The sequence below is a fragment of the Nesoenas mayeri genome (assembly GCF_963082525.1).
Source record: "Nesoenas mayeri genome assembly, chromosome: 3".
Taxonomy (NCBI): Eukaryota; Metazoa; Chordata; class Aves; order Columbiformes; family Columbidae; genus Nesoenas; species Nesoenas mayeri.
The window spans coordinates 107214773-107235954 of NC_137544.1; the positions used below are offsets into that span (position 1 = coordinate 107214773).

General features: G+C 43.0%; 1 protein-coding gene across 1 annotated transcript; it reads left to right on the plus strand.

Annotated features, from left to right (window-relative positions):
• Positions 1-1902: 1902 nt before the first annotated feature.
• SNX5 (sorting nexin 5) lies at positions 1903-19784 on the plus strand. The gene is made up of 13 exons (XM_080341896.1): positions 1903-2342; positions 11337-11441; positions 11971-12081; positions 12657-12778; positions 13092-13215; positions 13844-13939; positions 14802-14907; positions 14987-15062; positions 15891-15930; positions 16020-16106; positions 17212-17371; positions 18121-18206; positions 19246-19784. Exons 1-13 carry the CDS (start codon positions 2310-2312, stop codon positions 19291-19293), a joined length of 1194 nt encoding a protein of 397 aa, XP_080198022.1. The 5' UTR covers positions 1903-2309; the 3' UTR covers positions 19294-19784.
• The last annotated feature ends 1398 nt before the right edge of the window (positions 19785-21182 follow it).

Below are 21182 nucleotides of genomic sequence, written 5' to 3' on the forward strand. Positions count from 1 at the left end.
ATTTCTATGCAAATAACTTACAAGAAACAGAGTTGGAGTGGTCTGGATCTACTCTCAAACATAAATAATTTAATTGATATTTCTCTAAAGGGAAGTGTCTCTCTTCTCTCTGAAATAGTTTGTATTTGAAGACTAGTAAAACTGCTTTAGATATTGCATGATGACCCACACTGGAGAACTGAACACAAATAAAATAACCTGGAAAAAAAAAAAAAACAAAAGAAAAAGAGAAAAAAAAGAAAAAAGAGAAAAAAGAAAAAAGAGAAAAAAAGAAAAAAGAGAAAAAAAGAAAAAAGAAAAAAAAAAAAAGAGAAAAAAAGAAAAAAGAGAAAAAAAGAAAAAAGAAAAAAAGAAAAAAGAGGACAAAAAAGAAAAAAAGAGTAAAAAAACAGAAAAAAGAGGAAAAAAACAGAAAAAAAAGAGGAAAAAAACAGAAAAAAGAGGAAAAAACCAGAAAAAAGAGGAAAAAAACAGAAAAAAGAGGAAAAAAACAGAAAAAAGAGGAAAAAAACAGAAAAAAGAGGAAAAAAACAGAAAAAAGAGGAAAAAACCAGAAAAAAGAGGAAAGAGAAAAAAAAAAAGAGAAAAGAGAAAAAAAAAAGAAAAAAGAAAAAAGAGGAAAGTACTTCTCTTAACTTTCCCAAGCCAGTTGGCTTTGCAGCTCCAACAACTGGACCAACACAGCTGAGGAAATTTTTCCAGGATAGGAATGAGTGGCCTAAGTGAGGGGAACAAGAAAGAGTTACTTAGCAAATTGATCACATCCATAAAAACTTTTAGACAATAATCAGTACAGCTTTTTTTCCACAGTCACCCATCAAGCAAACAAAAACACTAGCTGACTTCAGAGATAGCACTACTAAACATAGTTACAGATCTGTTACCCTGTGTCCCTAATTTGAGGAGAGCAAATCTGCTAATGAAGGTATGATTTTAAGTTAACATCACAGGCTTTTTTATCTGTGAAGAAGTATTACTATTTGATGTGGAGAGGCAACAGCAACCTGTTTTTTTGGTCAGAGTGAGCCCTTTCTCTTGTTTTTCTGGTTACAGCTTAATAATGCAGGGTTTTGAAAGGTTTATCAATTTTAGGACTTAGCACACTTGCCCATTCCCTGCTGCTAGCCTCTCTTCCTTGGTTCTTTACAGTTTTAAGCTAAATCATTGAACCTAGCCAGGTTAAAAACACACCTCCCTCTTTTGGGAAGTTAACAACACAGGGAGAAAAATGAGATTAAAAAAAAAAAATAGCAACTCACTTTACAGCACAAGCCTACAAGCTTCAGCATTATGAAGGGAATTAGTGGGAAATAGGGTTGTAACACGAAGTCAGCGTTTCCAGCAAAGTAACGGGTGAAATCGCTGGCTTGATGTCGGTGACCAGCAAGCGCCCTCCAGCAGACGGAGGTACCAGGTGCCCGAAAATCCCGGGTAGGGCTTGTGCAGGGTTTCCCCCGACACTCCCTCAGGGATAAGTCGCTCCGGCCCCGCTGCCCAGCGGACACGCCCACCCGCTCCGGGCAGCCCGTCGTGAGCCCCAGGTCACAGACCAGGGGCAGGAGCGGGCAAACGCTCCCCGGACGTGCGACCAGGGTGCGGGGCAGGAGAGAACTGCAGGCCCAGGGCAGCTGCACTCTCGCTCAGCTGACCCGAGCCAGGTAGAGAGACTAGAGGCGAGGGAGCGCCTTTCCGTTTCACCACCGCAGCTAACAGCGGCCACGCAGCCCCAGTCTGCCTTCCCTTGCCTTGCCCTCCTCTCCCCACGCTGCAGGTGCCCACCGAGCCTCCCACCGGCCCGGCCCTGTCACGAGCAGCGGCCGTTACCTCAGCTCCGCGCTTCCCGCCAACGCCACGGCCGCTGCCCCTTGTGCGCGGGCGCGCTCCGGCTGCCACCGACGAGCGCGCTGCGCACGCGCGCGCCCCGCGGCCTCCTGGGATTTGTAGTTCTCCCGCCGCCGGCAGCCCTAGACCCTCTCCCAGCACTGGACCCCGAGAGAGCGGTGGTGAGAGAAGCCTGTTCTTTTCTTTCGATTTTGTGAGTGTTCTTTGAAAATCGCTAACGACAATAACCCATAGCTTTAAAAGTAAGTGGGGAAAAAAAAAAAAAGGCAAGAAAAAGAAACACATTGCGCCACCATCTTGGATGAAGGCAAGCGGCACTCTGCCCTTACCCAAGATGGCCGCGGACCCGCGCGGGGGCCGCCAGGACGGTGGGGGTGTGTCCCGGCGGCGTGAGGCGGTGTCTCCGCCCCGGGCTATATGAGGCGGCGGCGGGGAGGGTGGTGAGCGGTTGGCCGTGCTTGGGCGACATGGATTTGCTCCGGGAGGACACGCAGAACAAGGTGAGGACGGCGACCCAGGTTTGGCTGATGAGCGGTGCGGGTGCGGCCGTGCCCCGCCGGGCTGAGGGCCGCGGTCGGTCCCGGGCTGGTCCCGTGGGGTGTGACGGAGCTCCCCACCCTCCCTCCCCCCGGCAGCACTGTGGCAGTGGCAGGTTTTTATTTGTGTTCCTTTTAGTGTTTGTATTTTAATTATTGGGTTTCTTGGCCTCTGTGCTGCGCGCTCCCTGCATGCAAGGTTCTCTGAGGGCGGGCGGTCAGGGGGAGCACAGGGAGCTGCCCTTGAAGGAAGAGGCGCCTCGAGAGAGATAAAGAGGGGAAAAAAGGGTCGAAAAAACAGGGTGGGAAGGAGGAGAAGGGAGGGGCTCTGTAGCTGCCACAAGACCGAGCAGGGTGTGAGCAGAGCACCTGGTTGGAGGTGGGAACAAGTTGACAGGCAGGGCCTTGCAGGAGCTGGACCTGCTCATCGGGACCTGTGGCTCAGTGCTACTGGGAAACTGTTGTCGGCTTTTCTGCTAGAGGCATTCAACCTTGCTCTGTGTGACCAGCCTTCCTGCTTGTGTGGCCTGTGTTAATTAGGTTGTCAGCTGTCACTTCAGCTGTGATGCCTCTTTGCTTTAGTTGTCACATCAGTAGCTGACTTGGTTTTCCTTTCTTTGTAGCAGTGTTGAAGCTTTAAGTGCAAGGAGACTTAGGTTTTGGCTTTGAGAGAGTATGGGGTGTTACCCAATGTTAAGACACCAGACTTCTCAGAGCGAATGCAAATTAAATTCTAAGACAGGAACTTCTTGAATTAATGTGTGTGTATGTAGTCAGGGCTTGGAATTATTTTTGTATACTGGACAAGCTACCTGGTGTAACCTACCTAGTGTACCTGGTTTAATAACTACCCCCCACACACCTTGAATAGAAGGTAAGACAGCCCTTTAACAGTCTGTAACCTGCCTGTTTGATTTTCATACTGTTGCATCTGCATGCAGTTTTGCATTGTGACTAAGCTTAACTCGCAGAAAGACGATTTGTGTTTTAAGCTATTAAAGGTGTTTAACTCTTCTCAGTTGGTGTTTTCTCTAGCCTTTTGCAAGATGTATATTACTTGTCTTGAAGGCTAGAAATACACCTACCTTGAATATTTTTTTTTTTTAAAGAAAACTTCCTTTCATCTACTTCTCTTGCTTACAAATATTTTAAAACAATCTTGATCTAGTAGACATGGCAAAAGTTTGAAGAGGTGTTTTCTGGTTATTTGCTTTGAGTTGTGAATGAGCTGGTGCTTTAACCTTTCTCTGCTGCATGTGAGATTATTAGTGTTAAAGTATCTACCATTTGAGAACACTGAGTGGAAGTCTTTATATGCTTTGCAGGACCTGGATGTGTGGAGGGGAAGGTAAAATATCAACTGTCTTGCAGGAATTGGTAACTTTGAGTGTTTATGTGCCCTTTCCAACTTAACAGAGAAGAACATTGGGGGAAGGGAAAATATCCCCATGGTGAGGGCTGGAGTATCTTAAAGCTCTAATACTAAATAGCCGAAGATTAACTGGGTTGTTTCAGGTATTAGGGCTGTCTTGGGATTCCAGCAGCAGGGAGGAGGATAGAAATACTCCTATCTTGTCTGTTCCTGTTTGGGTAAGGAAACAGCCACATGAAGCTGGTATGTGGCCAGTAGATAAAGCCTGTGCCTATAAAGGGAACTTCATTAGATATTAACCTTGGATGTGAAGTATAAACCAAAAACTGACCCTGAGGTGGCAAAGCAAGAGAGGTTCAGGATATGTAGGAAGAGGAAGGGAGAGTAGAATAAGGGTGACTGGAAGCATAGTGGGAAAGATGGTGTAATCTGTCATGGGGAGGAAAAGGCACTTCAGAAAGTGAAACAAGTAGTGGGACTGCCAAGCTAAGCTTGTGTAAATACTCTGCTATTCTTCGTCTTAATGTCAGTGGTGTGATAGTATTTTAAAAGCTTTAGTCAAACTGTTCTGGATTAAAATACTGAGAGTATCATAGCCCTTCTTTCTCAGAACAGTCAGTAGAAGACAAAATGGCATGTCATAGCCTGGGACTTGCTGTTATCACTCTTGAGCAGTGGTTCTTGGTGCTAGATGACTTCAGCATGTTCTGGAAAGAATTGAGGGTCTACTAGATCTTGCTTATGCTTTGTGAGAAGACTGCTTCTGTGTGCTGATGGGCCCAAAAGCATGTGGGGAGATGAACTGCTAGGAAGGTGAAAGGTACTGAATAGGGATAATGTACTGTCAAGGACTTACAGCCTCCATGAAGCTGGCCTAGTGGTTTGGGCTAATGCCACAATTTTAAATCCATGGGTTGTAAAGAGAGCATGGTGAAGCTGTATTGCTGCAGGAGGCCAGGAAAACATTCTTGTAGATGCTGACTGTGGCTTAGAACTTTGCTTCTGTTGCACAGTTTACTTTACCTGGGTGTGCTGCATGTTACAGATGGCATATGGACTCGAAGTACTTAGCCATAGGCTGTGCTCTGCAGGCAGACTGCCGCAGCTGGAATGATTTGATCTGCACTTCCAAAGCTGCTGTTTGACCCCCTGAGCTGAGGAAGCAGTGGATTGGGTGGAAGTGTCCTGTGCACTGCTGGGTGGAGCAAGGTGTGCTTGAGTCTTTTGCTTGGGATATGGAATCCTTGAATGGTGACAGTGTTCTTCCCATAGCCCCTTCCCTCTGTAAGGAGGTGCATGACCACTTGGCTTCTGCAGAGATCCCTCTGACAGGAGGGCTAAGAGATCAGGCCAGCTCAGTGCACAGCCAGTGGCAACAGGTGTTCTGGCTACAAAGGCTGCCTTCTGCTTACTTGGCAAGCACTGCAGTTGGTGAGGAATGCCATTTCTATGTGACTAAACAGAGCTGTTATTCCCTCTATCTTTGTTTTAAGCAGAATAATTAAACCATTGCATCACTGAACTTCCTACAGTCTCAAGTCACAAATTTCAGAAAGCATTTTCTATAGCATAAGTAACAACATGAAGGCTGTGTGTGAAGATACTGGTTTATTTTCCTGGTTCTATGTAACTTGGACTACTTTGGGACTGTTTCAGCTGGATGTCAGAGAGCTAACAGCAAGTCTGTACTGGCTCTTTACTGCTGCATGCACACAGTGTACTTTCAGACATATTTTTTGTATCTTGATTAAGAGGAGAGCCAAATATGGCTGAAACATAGTTCCAGCAACTAATGCCACTAATATCTGCTGGCCAGGTACCCTGCGAGGCTGCTGATTAACTCCTGAGTATCGAAACAAGGCCCTCTGGAACTGAGGGCTCTGTATAAACTGCGAGAAAACATCATGACCTCTTAGTGCTCTCTGGAGAGCACTTAAACTAGTTTAATTAGAAAGCCTACTCTGCAAAATGCTGGGTAATGGCAGATGTAGTTACTAAAGTCTTGTTTGTGGCTGTTGCTTGAATGACAGCAGATAGGTTATCAGTAGGAGGAGAAGTTTTTTAAAAGGTAGCTGACAACAAGCAGAAAGCTGTGGCATGTAAACCCTTGTGAAAGGGCTCCTCAATCTTTCTGGGAGCCCAGCTATGTGGAAAAGCATTGGATTAATCAGACTTTTAAAGCAAATACGGATTCTTATTTTGCTAGTGATCAGATGTTGTACACAGTTGCTTGCACTGGCAGATTCTTTTGTTAGAATGCAGAAGTAACACTGAGTCATCTAGAACTGATGCTAAAACTGCAGAGGGCATAATTGTAAAAGCAGCAGCTCAGGCTGCTCAGCAGAACTGAGCAGCTTCAGTTGCTGAGGGCATTTCCTCCCACTGGATGCTTCCAAGCATGGACATGTGTTTGCATTGTGTAAGGCCTGAGCAGAAACTTGTGTCTGTCAAGTTGAAGACTGGGTATCTGATGGTTATCACATGGCTGTAATTAAATTATCCAACTCCCTTGTTGTTTGTTTGTTTAACATCTTTAAGCAAGTATGGTAAAACTCTACCTGACCGGTCACAGTAGTGCTCTCTGACTCTTCTCTTTGGGTTTTGAGATAAGGTGATTGTCATAGTGTCCTAATTGGTACCATAATTTGTGTTTAGTCTTCAGTCTTAGAAGCATTAATCAATATGATGTCTGTTATTCTGGAGAGCTCTGCTTGATGTCTTGCTCTAATTTCCAAGTCAGACAGTTGTGGTGGGAGGTATCTTTAGTGAACAGGGAACAGAACACCTGAGGGTCCCAATGTGAGTCACTGAAGAGGCATAAGCCTAGAAGTGGAAGGCATCAGAGTAGCTGTAGCAATTGCTGTAGTCAATGCAAACCAGAAGCCTCCAAGCTGTTTCTGACAAAGGGAAGTGGGGGCACTATGCTAGGTTTGTGTGAGTGTTTCAGTTTGCAGCCCAACCCAGCTATTTCCCCATGGTGCTGCTCCAGGAGTCACCATCCTCTCTACTTCTTTGGGCATGTGCTGCAAGCAAGAAATAATCTCTTACAAACTGCTGAGTTTGAATTATATCCCCCTGAAGGTGTTGGGGAACAGACTGGTTTCTGGTAACTGGAATAGGGAGACTTGAGTTCTCTTGCCCACTGCCTTGAGTGCATGGAGGAAGCAATGACGTCCTAGCAGAGAAATACCTCCAGATAAAAAGGAGCTGCCAGGCATGGCAGGCCAGAGAGCTAGGAGTAATTTCCTGCTGAAGGCTGTGTGCCTGGAGGTGAAAGTTTAATTGCTCTGCTCTGCATGGCCTTCATGTGACCATTAGCAAGTTGGTCCTCATTCCTGCTTGTAGGATGGGTGTAGGAGGGATGGTGGAATGAAAGCTCCTTAATGATGAGCTGCTAATGCTGCAGGAGCAGGTGTTTGTATTGATTAAGGGTTGGTGTGGAATTACTGGGGGGATTCCAGTGAAGGATGATTAGAGGTCTGGAATACTTTTCTTATGAAGAAAGACTGAGAGAGCTGGAGAAGGCTGAGAGGGGATCTTATTTATATGTTAAAATATGTCAAGGGGATGGGACCAGACTCTTTTCAGTGGTGCCCAATGATAGGATGAGGGGTAATGGGCACAGACTGAAGCATAGGAGGTTCCATCTAAGCATGAGGAGAAGCTGCTTTGAGGGTGACAGAGCATGGGAATAGACTGCCCAGAGAGGTTGTGGAGTCTCCTTCTCTGGAAACATTCAAAACAGGCTCAAATGCATTCACATATCATCTGCTCTAGGTGAACCTGGTTTAGCAGGTGTGTTGGACTAGATGATCTCCAGAGGTCCCTTCCAACCTCAACCATTCTGTGATTAATGCCTTATAGAACTGGGATAATGAGGGGCGCTTCTTGCTTCCAGTTCATTGGAGAAATGCTGCCCCAGCACTTTCTGTAGGGAAGCAAAGCACTTCATCCTCCTGAAGTCAGGCAGTGTGAATGCTCTCTTTGTAGTCTGAGCCTTGCTGCTGTGATTGCGTAATCCTAAATGTCTCTGACCTAGAGTTAGGGGCCCACAGTGACCTTCACAGAACTAGAGCAAACCAGTGGTTTTATTAACCTCGGTTTCATATGGCTCCAGGTTCTTCATTGAAGACCAGAATCCTGAAAGTTAGAGGTGATAATCCTCTGCTGTCTTCAGTGATACACTTCTTGTTTGAGCCTGCAGAGTGGCCTTTATGTATAGGCTGGATCATGTACATTTACAGCAGGTGTTTAGTTAGGAAAGGTGCAATATTTTATCAGCAAGTGGCTTCATGTAGTCCTGAGGGGCAGGACTGTGTGTAGGTGTCTTCTTGCCTCTTGTCCTGTTTCTGGGCTGGTCTCACACTTTGGGCTCTGTGCATGATACACACTGGTCTGGAGTGCACAGCTGAGCACTGCTGCTGACTCCTAGTTGTTTCTGTATAAATAAGGCCCTGCTGGGGCAATAAGCTCCCCTGCAGTAGCATTCCTGGGGACTGTTAAAGCTGTCAGTTATGTGTTCTTGCCCCATTGCCTCTGCAGTTTATGGTACAAGTGCATGGGGGAAACACCTGTGACATGTGAACTGCTTTAATCTGACAGAGCAGTACCATCTTGTGTTCGTACCTGCCCACCTTTTGTGCAGGCATGGAGGGGTGTTCACACAGCATTGAGTCACGAGTTACTTTCTCCACAACACTTAACAAAAAAGGTTGCAAATTCAGGACTGGCTGACTTGTGTAATCTTTTCCTTAGTTTATGTGAGAGAAAGCAGTTTCCTTTGGCTTATCATACTTTCCAGACTCAGCAGTTCATATTGTTAGCACTGCTGATCCTATTTGGACAGTAAAGATAAGTAAGCAGGATGCAAAACACTGGGGTCTGCATCTCACTGTTTTGGCTGCTGGTGCTGCTTGGTCAGTGCTGGTGGGAAGCACTGACCAACTTGCCTTTCATTCAGCTGGCAGAGAGTGAGCTGTGCTCCTAGTGAAACTAATGTCTGAGGTGGTATTTACCTATCCTTCTGCTAGTGCTTGGATGGGGCAGCTTCTGCCTAAACCAGTGTCAGTGACCTTGAAAACATGCACATTTGTGCTGTTTGGTCTGTGCCTTCTTAGCAAGTTGTATGTAGGCTGTAGCATGCCTGTAGAGGGATATAATATGTCCCATAAGGTATCTGGAGAGAAGCAGCTACCCTGTTGGACTCTCTGACATCCATTTGCATGTGAGCAGTGCTGGGACTACTAAGAACTGTATTCCAGGGCATACTCTGTGAGCTTGATGTCCTTGCTTGCTGCCAAGGCAGTATGCAGCCTTCTGTCCTACACGAGTCAGAATGGGAAGCTCAGTGTGCCAAATACAAGGTCTTTCCATAGTCATAAGGCCTAAAAAGGTGTATGTCTTAGCTAAAGTACCTTCTTCTAACTTTAGCAAACAGGTAGTATGCAGCAGTTAAAGTCTTTTTAGCCTGACCAGAAGAATGAGGGTACAGTGACTGGGGTATCCCTTGCTTAGGCTTGAGAACCTGATCATGGATGCTGGCATTGACCACCAGTGGTAGTGGGAGTCTAGGCAGGGCAGGCTGGATGGATGCAGATGTGTATCAGCCTGACAGCTGAGTCCTCTGCAGGAAGCCATGGAGACTTCTCATCTACCCAGTCTGCAATAAACAGATGCCCAGGCTAGAGGGACGGAATTTCTAAAAGCTTTTGGAAACAAAACTTCCCCTTATAAAGTGCGATCTCTCAACAGCTCTTCTGCAGCTTTATAGCAGCTTAAGGCAGCATTCAAGCTATCTGTGATATGACAGGATTGCTCAGATGCTGTCTGGCACCGTTTGCTTGTGGGCTTTGCTGCTGAAGCTTGTTGTTCTTATCAGGTAGTTGGGGCAAGCTCTGGGCATGTGGGATCTGAGCACTAATATGCTTCAGGGTGGTGAAACAACACTAGTTGTGGCCCAGTTCTCTCACTTGCTTTCCTGGGAAGGCATTCAGAATTATCTCTATAAAGATAACCTAGGGATTCAGCCTGCCTCTGGTGGTCAGTCTTCAGCCAACTTCCTGCATTGTGACCTTGATCTCTGGCAGTTTCTCCCTTATGCAGAAAATAAGGATGATTTGTTAGGCTGCAACACTGAAGGGCCTTTTAGAAGATGGCTTTCATAGCACAGGAACCGCCATACTACGATAGATTAAGGTTCCTGCATGCTTCTCGGGTGCATATGACTGAAGCTCGTGATCACTAATAGCTTGTAAAGGTCAATTCCTTGGTATCTGAATACATGATTCTATTTAATGTAAGAACTGGATGTATGCATTAATCTTGGTAATACATGCTTGATACACCTAAACTTTTTTGCTTGCTTCCGAGGTCCTGTAGGGAATTGAAACCATTTGTCTTCAATGATTGAGTATGATCAGTGAAGTACAACCTGATTAAGGAAGTTCAAATTGTAAACCAGAGGGAGAAATGGGTTGGTTATGCTCACTCTTACTGCTCATGAGTGCAGCTTGTCCACTTCCCTGAACATTGTGGCATCCTCAGCATCAAGGCCTTGTGTAGTCTGAGTTAGAAAGGACTGTCCTTGTAAGGAATTTCAGTAGGACTATAACTTGAGGATGCTAGTGGTGTGTAACCTAGAGCATCTTCAGCTGAGAACTGCTCTATAAAAGTTTGGTTGAAGTTGTATTCTGGGTGTAGGCTGTCTGAAGCACTGGGAAGGTAAGTCTGGTCTTTACAGGAAACCTCAGAGCATACCAGGTTCAATAAAGATTTCCTCACATACCATGCTCAGAAACCTCTTCTGAACTGCTCTAAATGGAAACAAATAGCATTAAAATATTGACAGATACAGAGATCTGTCTTGAAAGCCTGAGACCTAGATTTATGAGAGGAAGAGGCTTACAGTTACAAGCAATAAATAGCTTTTTGTAAAGGAAAATTCAGATGTCTTTGACACTTGTTCTTGTACCAGCTTAATGGGGCTTTCTTTAACAGCAAGTGTGCATTCTAGCAGCAATGGATAATGGGATGCAAGGTATCCTAAAAATAAGATTGAACAGGTGCAGTGCTAGTGCTGCAGTGTTCTTGGGGTTTGGTCCTGTTTCTAGCAAACAGTTGGTTCTTAAGCTTTATAGAAGCCTAAAGAAAGAGGTTTCATGCCCTTTTTTTTTTTTTCCCCTCCAGGATCAACTGTTCTGCCACGTATTGTGGAGGCACAGGGTCATAAAGAGAGAACTACTAGGGTTGTTGTTATCTTTGAAATGGCATAGTAGGCTTTGGCTTAATGTGCTTCAAGTAAACAAGCTGGAGAAGTACTGGAAGAAGGATGCTTCTTTTGAGAGAAGACTTCCCAATACCTCTGATGTGAACTCTAACAATTGTTTCTTCAGACTTTAAGCTAACAAACCTTTTTCTTTTCCTGTGTTTGGAAGGGAAGGCTTGTTGCAGTGATGTGGAGGTAGTGTCAAGGCTGTCATGCTTGTCCATAATGAGCTGCTGTTGGAGGAAGAGATTTAGTGCAATGTGGTTCTTCGCTAAACCTACTTGATGCTTGACCAAGACACATCCTGTGAATTATTTTGCAGCTGAGGTCTGTATCTGTAGACCTGAATGTTGATCCTTCTCTCCAAATTGATATACCTGATGCCCTAAGTGAAAAGGACAGAGTTAAGTTCACTGTGCATACTAAGGTAAGACTGTGGAGTAGCAAGTGGTCTTAATAAATGTTATGCAAGTAATCTCTGTATTTGCAATACATATATCTGTGAAGATGGGCTTGACAGTGAAGGAAATCTAGATGGAGATTTTTCACTTAAAGGTGGCCTGAAGGCAGGGGTATGTGTGTGTGTATATGTGTATCTGCAGAAACTTCAGATTTCCTAAGACTTGAATGCTCTCTAAATAGAGACAAGGTAGCTGATACACTGGATTTGGTTTGCTGAGGAATCCTAGTGTGACACCAGAAGGCTGGGGGGTAGGGATGGGGAAACCAGCTACTGCAAAACTTCACTGAGTAAGCTGCCCTATTGCTATTCCACAACAGTGCCTATTCTTTAAATAGTATACTTGGTAGTAAGGCTCTCAAATGAATGCCAGCTCAGCTAAAAGGGAGTAGGCGAGGCTCTTACTAGGCAAAATAGCTTCCTTTGGAAATGGACAGAACTGTTTCTAAAAGCACTAATTTACAAAACAGTAGGGCTTCTATATCTTCTCTTCTAGACTACATTGCCTGCTTTTCAAAGCCCTGAGTTTTCAGTTACAAGGCAGCATGAAGACTTTGCGTGGCTGCATGATACACTCACTGAAACTGGAGAGTATGCAGGACTCATTGTAAGTACTTCCTAAAAAATGCAATTCTAAATGAAAGACTATGGTGATTTAAAGTGCATACTAGTAAGACTGTGAAGTCTGCTTTACCAATCATACTAGTGTTTCATGACTCAGGTATTCCCTATGCTTCCTTTTGCCTTAATTCCCAAACAACTTGAGTGGTACGGCTCTGCTTGCTTGGAGCAGCAGAAAAAGACCTCTGTGCTCTGGAAGTTCCTGACTCTATGGTGGTATTAATATCTGTCTGAAGATAACACAGCAAAATACTCTGTTAAATAGAGTCTTTATTTTCTATGATGATTCTGTAGGAGGCCCTGTGGGCCACAGAAGAATGCTGGCTACAGGGTAGATTATAGAGGCTGTTCATCTCAATTGATTTTCCTCCTGGGGCAGGGGCAGCACAGAGCTGGGAGGGACCAACAGGGACCTAGACATCAACATGCCCCTAGAATTCCTGGGTGCAGAGCCTTGCTCACTTGCCATGACCAGGCAAGTCATAGCCTTCCAGAGAAGGCTACAAGTGATTTTTGGAAAACTATTTGCTAGCATCTGTCACTAACCAATTCCTTGGCTAGATACCTCCAGCACCTTCAAAGCCTGACTTTGATGGTCCCAGAGAGAAGATGCAGAAGCTAGGGGAAGGAGAAGTGTCTATGACAAAAGAAGAGTTTGCCAAAATGAAGCAAGAGCTAGAAGCGTAAGTGGAATGAGCATACTGCCTTAAGCTCTACTTAGAGAAACCTCCTGGGAGAGAAACATATTTAGTGGTAATTAATCTTGAGTTCTGAAGGGTGTTTGCTGCATAATCTTTAAAATCCTGGAGCTGGGGTGTTGCTGAAAGTTTCTCTCAAACTGGAAAACTGCCTAGCTAAAGAGTGAAAATAGTTTCTTGATCACTAGGTAGCTATTTCAGAAGCATGCTGCTGAATATTTGTACTCTATAAACCTAAAACTATTCTTTGTATATTGAAGAAGGCAGTACAAGAGACTTAGTATGTTCTTTCCTTCAGTGAATATCTGGCTGTCTTCAAGAAGACTGTATCATCACATGAAATCTTCCTTCAGCGGATTTCTTCTCATCCTGTGCTCAGCAAAGATCGCAATTTTCATGTTTTTCTGGAGTATGACCAGGATGTAAGATACCTTTTTTCTCCTTTCAAAGTGAGGCAAGGTGTAAGAGTGTCACTTCTCTGGGCCCAGTCAGAATGTTATGTAAATCTGTGTGTAGTGTCAGCAAGCAGATATTGCCAGTACTTCTGTGAGGTGATTAAAGGATGAAAGCCTGGTCTTTAGACCTTTTTCTGCTATAAATCTCAGTGGTTTTTAATCCTAGTCAAGTTGATTAGGAAGCCAGCTTGGTATGTCTTGATTTCTTAGAAACAAATATGTTTCAGGTGTACCTATGCTGTGTAGTGCATGGTCCTAAAAAGGAAGAATGGAGGTGTATTAAAGTTAGTACTGCATCTGTTTTGTTACACTTAATTGAGTGATGGATGCTGATCCAAGATATGCAAGGAGAAACTGAGCTGTTTCTGGGAATGAAAAAAATCTGAGGCACAGTGTAGTTGAACATGTTCAAGTCAAAAGATTTGTTACACAGGCCATCTTTGTACAGCTCATAGGGCTATTATAGAGAGCTTGGAAAATGGCTTGCTTTGTTGTCTGCTAGATATAAATGATGTTACAGCATTGCAAGTGTCAAAATAGTCACTCCTTTCCCCACTGGTATGACTTTAAAGCTCTCCTGGGCTCTCTTTTGCAGCTGAGTGTTCGGAGGAAAAACACGAAAGAGATGTTTGGTGGCTTTTTAAAAAGTGTGGTAAAGAGTGCTGATGAAGTCCTTTTCTCTGGTGTCAAGGTAAGGTAGTTGTTTTTCCTCTTACTTAGCCTAATCTTGTTTTTCTTGCTTCCTGCTTGAGGGAACTTAGTTATGTCTGTTTCAGGCTTGATGTGCACGAGGCTCAGTTACTGATGCTAACCTTCCTTGTTACTGCTGTCCCAAACTGTGTGGAGTAGCCTGTACTAATTTTGACTTGTATAGAAACAAGACGTTGAAGCTATAGGCTGTTAAAATTTAAGTGTATATTTAAAGTTTTTGGTGGATGCGCAAGAGTTGCTTTAACACCCGATGCTGGTGGACAGGAAGGTATTGCACCTTCAGCAAATGTGCTTGTGGCTTTTTTCTACTTTGGAGCTGTGAACAAACATGATTTACGGGTTTCTGCTTGCACTTGATGAGATCAAATACCAAAGACTCCTGTAACTGGTCCAGCTTTTCTATCATGTTGCCATGGTAGCTCTTTCTAATAGACTTGCTGTCCTAAACACGTCATGAAACATTTCAGTACATGTAATGTTTGTGGATGTGAGGCAACCTTGTAAACTGCTTACTGCTTAGCTACTGTGTTGTAGAAGACCTGGGAAATAAAATTCCAGCAGTTGGTAGGCGTCTGATACCAACTTACTGGTTGCTTCAGATAACCTGCAGTGTTGAATAGTCCAGTGTCAAGCCCATATTCACTTCATCATGAAGAAACTGTCCAAACAGCTTGGTTTGTCAAACCCTTGGCTTAGGGTCTTGTTGAACTCTGCTCTTCAGTAGAGCCTGATGGGCATAATGCTCAAGTGGCTGTGGTTATTTCTTTGACCCTTCCCAAAACTGAGAAGAGCTTGTATTCTGCTGTAATGTAACTGACTTAATAAGTCATGTTCTCTTTTAGGAAGTAGAAGACTTTTTTGAGCAAGAGAAGACTTTTCTTGTGAACTACTACAACAGAATCAAGGATGCGTGTGCAAAAGCAGATAAGATGACACGATCTCATAAAAGTGAATATTTTCAAAGACCTTTCTAAAGACCTTGCAGTCTTGCTGATTTCAGCCTCAAAATCTTGTCTTGTTCTTGCAGATGTTGCAGATGACTATATTTATACTTCAGCTTGTTTGAACAGCCTGGCATTAGAGGAACCTACAGTTATCAAAAAGTAAGCAATTCTAACTGTTTACAAATGTATTCTGAGTCTAGGAATATCAAATTCCTTCTGTAAAATCCAGGGCATTGAGTCATAACTGTTTTGAGTTTATTGAATTTCAGGCAGGTGGCATTTAAACTTTCTTTTGTCCGATACTCCTGGTATGACAGATGTAAAATTATCAATTGCATCTGACTCTTAGCTGATCTTTTGCAAGTTGTGCCCTAGAGCTGAATTGTACTGGTCTTCAAATCTCCTTCTAAACAGAGGTCTCCTTCAATTTTTGTTCAGGTTGCACACTCCCAGAGATTATGGGAGAAAGGGGTTATGCATTGTGTTCTAATGTGCTGTTAAATACAACTGCAGCTTACACTAGGCCTGTATTTTCTTCTGGACCTTTGCAGTTCCAGAACACTAGAAGTTTAAGCTGTGGAAGCCTAGTCACCTTTTCTGAGGTGAATTCTTCCACCTTTCCAAGCTTTTGCTATCAATTTACCAAGACCTTATTAAGAGTATATAGCTGAATAAACAACAAGATGTCTCATCCTACTTGGAGACTAGCAGCAGGGAAATTCTCCACAAGATCTTTCTGGTCTAGAGATCAGTGTTGTTACTTTAAATGGTGTCTAGCTGCCCAACTATACTAGTCTGTTAGTCTGGAATTGGCATCTTTTGTCCAGGTCTTTGCTTAGACCTGAATTCTTCTTAAGCTATTGTCTGGATCTGTATGGAAGAATAAACTCCAGCCTTCAGCTTTTTGGTCTCCTGTCAGTTGATCCTGGAACTTATCAGACTAGGAAGTATCTAAGACTTATTTATGCCATTTTTTTTTCCCCTTAGGTACTTGTTGAAAGTTGCTGAGCTCTTTGAGAAACTCAGGGTAAGAGAAGCTTTGGAGCAGGGAAAGAATATCTGAATCTGGATGTTACTGTTTCCTGTTATATACCAACTATCTGATCTTTTCTGCAGAAAGTAGAGAGTAGAGTTTCATCTGATGAAGACTTAAAGCTCTCTGAACTGTTGAGGTACTACATGCTCAATATAGAAGCTGCTAAGGTGAGAACAATTTTCTGTTTGAAGCTTAGTTTTATTATGGGCATCATGACTCACCCATATTCGTCTTTGTGCTTTAAGAAGATGGGAAGGTGGACTCTTGTTTTGCCTAAGAAACCTGGCACTCCTAAACCACATCAGAATACAGAAACTATATGTTGGCTATCTGCAGCCCAGTCCACTTACAGAAGGACTGTTTAAGATCTTCAACAAATTTTTCTTTGGCATGTAGAGAGGAAGAACTCATTAGATGTCTGTAAGCAAGTTAGAGCGAACTGAATTTGAGTCTGCAGCAGCATTCTAACCCTTCCCCTGCCTGAGTACTCATGGCTTGTCAGTAAAAGCAATGATGACTAATTACAAATCCTGAAGTAAATTCCAATTACTAAAGTACTTCATCATTAATATGTAGTAATATGTGAGGGCTGTTTGTGTTGACTTTCAAGAGGGGTTTGGTAAATGGATATGACTGCAAAAGCCTTATCAGCAACTCTTCTCTAATCAATACTTGACTTGACAAGGGTGTGACTATGCTGAAAAATGGTATCTAGGTATAACCAGATGGGCATCTTCATCTAGTGTCACACCTGTAATGTCATGTACCCTGGAATACTGACTACAGACTCCCTGTTTGGTGTACTGCTGTTTAGATATCAAGACTATACTGCTGCTACATTAGAAAGGAATTAGCACAAAGACCTGTACTGCTTCACATGTTAGTGTTTCAGTCAAACTGTCAGATCTCTAACAAGTTAAATGATAGTATATCCCCTTACTGGAAGTAGACTGAGGGAATTCAGAAAGTGCGATTATTCCTTAGTGGAAAGGTCCACCTTACAGAAAGTTAAAGCTACTTTAAGAGAAGTGATCCCTACAGTAGCTCTCAGACTTCCTCAACTGAGGGACAAGTGGCTGTTCTGATTACTTGGTACTGCACTGGCAAAAGGCTCCTGTTGCTATGTAAAGAGCATAGCAGATTATAATGGCTTGTTGGAAGAAGCAGAATCTGGTGCTGAAAGAAGTGAAATCTCCTGCTGTTAAGGTAGTTGTAATCTCAGTTTGGGATGCAGTCCTCATAAGGCTTTGCACTATTCCTGTCTACTTTCAGGATCTTCTGTACAGGCGTACAAGGGCTCTTGTTGAATATGAAAACTCAAACAAAGCTTTAGATAAAGCCAGACTAAAGAGCAAGGATGTCAGGCTGGCTGAGGCATATCAACAGGATTGTTGTCAGAAGTTTGAAAAGATTTCAGAATCTGCAAAACAAGGTAAAACAAGATTTCCTGTATTTATGCTCAAGGGAGATCTTAATGCAGTTCAGATCTCCATTTGACCTTCAGCTACTGAAGGCTTTTGAACACTCTCCTGAAGCAAATAGTCTGGACATCCCAATGGCAGTATAGATGCCTGTAAAATAAATGCAGCCAAGTATCTTTAAGAATGAATGTCTGAAGCAGAGCAATGTCAGTACTAGACTCACCTTAATTATAAGCCCGTAGTATTTGCTTTCATGATTGTACTCTTGATCTCAGCCTCCAGCTGAAGGTAACTACTCAGGCTTCTCATTATCTTAATTAGAACTGTGCAATCAGGCTTTTGTTCTGTTCTGGTACAGATGAGTGCCTCATACAGAGTTTCAAACATTGGTTCTTAGTAGATGTCTTTGGGCAACATAAACCAGAGGAAACATGCTTTCATGGTATATACACTACTCCTTTAACGTTCTTGTCTTTTAAATGTTCTGTGTTCTCAGCTTATGTGTCTTACTTCTGTCTTATTCCAATTGTCTTCCTACAAAACCTTTCTGTCTTAGATAAGCTGTCTCTTTCCTCATCAAGATGTCAGTGTCATATGATATATGCACCTTCTGGCTAGAAACAGCAAAACTAACTCAAACCTTTTTGTAGTAAAATGCTGTAACTAGAGCTGTACAACAGGAACTCTGGAAACATAAGGGGCATTACTGAAATGTTACACTTTGTTTATTTGTCTTATCTTTGTTCTTTCTTCCCTACAGAACTGATGAGCTTCAAACAGAAGAGAATAGCAGCATTCCGCAAAAACCTAGTTGAAATGGCAGAACTGGAAATAAAACACGCAAAGGTGTGTTCTTTTTGGAGTTTAACAGGCATAGCTTGAGAGAGTGAGTTCTGTGTAACTTGGAGGATTTGCTGGTTTCCTTTTAAAACTAGGAAGTGTAAAATAGAACAGCTGGGCTCTTCAAGATCTGAAGAGGTGAAGGAAAGGAAGTGAAAAGCTGTACGTGTAGCGCATACAAAGAACAAATGCTGACAGTCTTATCTGTCCCGTGCAGAGAGTCTGTTTTCTACTTGTCACTCCTAGGACACTGGCCTATTGCGCTGCAGGTGTGAAGTCTTGATTTTGCAGGTAGTGTACAACCACTTGCCTAACTTCCCATGAGGCAGCCTCATCTGTGGGTTTCAACCTCTCCTGCATCTAGAGGCAGCTGCTGCTTCAGATGTTATTGAGTGGTGTGAGAGCACATCCTGCAGCTTGTGATCTAGCCATCATCCTTTCTCAGTTGGCTTGTCAGTGAAGGGGGACACTGGCTTTGTAGCAGCCTCTGCCAAGCTTTACTGAGTATGCTTGAAGTAGGCTGTGGAGACCACACCATCTACTGCCAGTTTAATCCAGGAAAGTGCACACAGGTTACCAAGTCTGCTAACTTAGTGTAGAGAACAATGCAGGGAGCCTCAGGAAGAGGTAACTGTGCATCCTCAGCTTCTTTTGGAGAAGGGAAGTTTAACTTCCCATTCCTTGAGAGTGCTGGGCTTTGTCACAGGAAGCTGCTTCACTGCTAATATCAAATGTGACACATAAAAGGCTTGACAATGTGGTTTGATTTGGTCCACTTTAAAAACTTACTGTTCTGTCTCTTACCCCTCTTTCCCACAAGCAGTCATGGTTGCAGGCCTGCAGGAAGAGGCAGATTGCAGGCCATGTGATCTGGTTTTGATGCTTTATTACTTGAATGCTTGTCTTTGCAGTATAAGCTTTTTAACTTTGTCACAGGGTACAAAATTTGGGGATAGACCTGCTATTTTGGAAGCTACTTCATTGTGGAAGGCCCGGTTTAAATTATCAGTCATACTGATCTGAAATTAATTCTCTTCCTTTCCAGAACAATGTCTCTCTCCTGCAAAGCTGTATTGACTTATTCAAGAACTAAGGAGCCTTATTCTGAAAATGTGAAAAAAGCATCAATTGCACTCAATGGCCAGGGGCAACTTATTGGCTTGACTTTGTTAGCTTAAAATAAATATTGTCACAGAGATTGTTTGACTAGTACTTAAATATGTTGATAGTGATACATTGACTTTCTTGGTATAAATGAGAGCCAAATTGTGTATGAATTGTCTGGATGTAGCTGACATCCTGCTGGCTGATAACTCAAAATGAGTAAAATGTAAGAAATCAATTTGCTGTTGACTGACTTCACCTAGCAGAAAATGTTTTCTGAGAAGAACTCCTTTTCTTGCAGGATCATAAATCTGTCTCTTAATAGCCCTGATATATTTAAAACTTGCAAGTGGCAGTGACTTATAAAAGTGTAGTAATTTTATAAAGTAAATATCCTAACATTCTACTTCCCAGACAGATTTCTACTACAATATATTTTGCATTTCTATAACTATATTCAGTATTTGTACACTTCAGCAATACAGCAAATAAAGATCTCTGGTAGAACAAGCTGCTTTTGTATGGCAAGACTTTGTGTGGGATGTAAAAGGGCAAACTGGGGTTTCAGGCACAGACCTATGGCAAATTACTGATCACCTGGAGCTCTTCATTTGGAGCACTAGGGTTAAATATTTGACTTAACAGGGTTGTTCTTGGAATGGGTGTTAACATGCAATGTGGCAACTTCAGGTCTTGTTGCCTGAGTAGCTCTCAAACTTTTTCCTATATGCTGTACATGAAGGAAACAAAGCCTTTCAAAAGCACTGATATGCTTGAACTCTTCCAAGGTGGAACTCCTCCAACTTCATAGATGGCTTGAACTCCTTCAGGCTGTGTTAGTGCTTCATATTTTGTCAATCTTTACACCTCCTGCTAGCATAAAGGAATTGTTTAAAACTTCAGGGCTTCTGGAAGCACAGCCATTTCCAGTCTTGTATAAGAGAAATCTTTTTAAACTTTGGCAAACTGGGTGTACACCTTTTTAACTGATGCAACTCAGCCTATAAATCCCAGGCTCATCTTTCTACAGGCTGGCTGTCATTTCATGTATGTGGATATAGGTCAGCAAGCCATACCTGTCTGAAAGCATCTGAGTAAGAAGAGTATCCAAGTCTTGGTTAATATCTTGTGACTAAAACTTCTAATCACCAGTGGGTGGCAGGCTGGGACAGCTGCTGGTAACTAATTGCACAACATTTACCCTCACTGTGCTGTAAGGAAGTACAGGAAATTCTGCTGCATACCATAATTTCTTACCTGGCAGCTGGACTTGTGTTGATCTATAGGAGAAACTGGGTGCATATGTGAGCAGTCTGCTTATAAGGAAGGACAGAAATCTTTCTTTAATAAATGTGGTGTGACTGGAGTTGACTTTCCTTTTAGCAGGGTCTTGAATAAAGCCTTAGAGGAACAAAGATTGCCACAGGCAAGTCAGTGTGATAAAGCAGGTTATAATCAATGTGAAAATAAGTTTTTAGAAATATTGCTGACATAATTTAAAAGACTGTTTCAGAGGTGGAATAAGAGCAGAGTTTCATAGATGTTCCAAAAAAGGATTGACTCTAGTGTATATGTCATGATCATGTCTCTAAAGCAGTTTACCTGTACAACTTGTTGCTCACGTTTATGGATTGCAAATTGGCTTTGGAGAACAGGCACAAGCCTTATCATTGAGATGGTAACTGTGGTATGTGGCTTTTCACATCGTCTCCTTTCTGTCTATTTGAATGAGGTCAGAGGGAAAACTAATGTTTGGTCAAGTTTACTAAGGTTTGTTAAACATCCAGCTCTAGTGTTGTTGATGAAGGCAGATACTGCTACTGCCTGGAGGTAAGTGTGCTGCTGGCCTGCAGCGCAAGTACTTGGGTTAGTTCTACA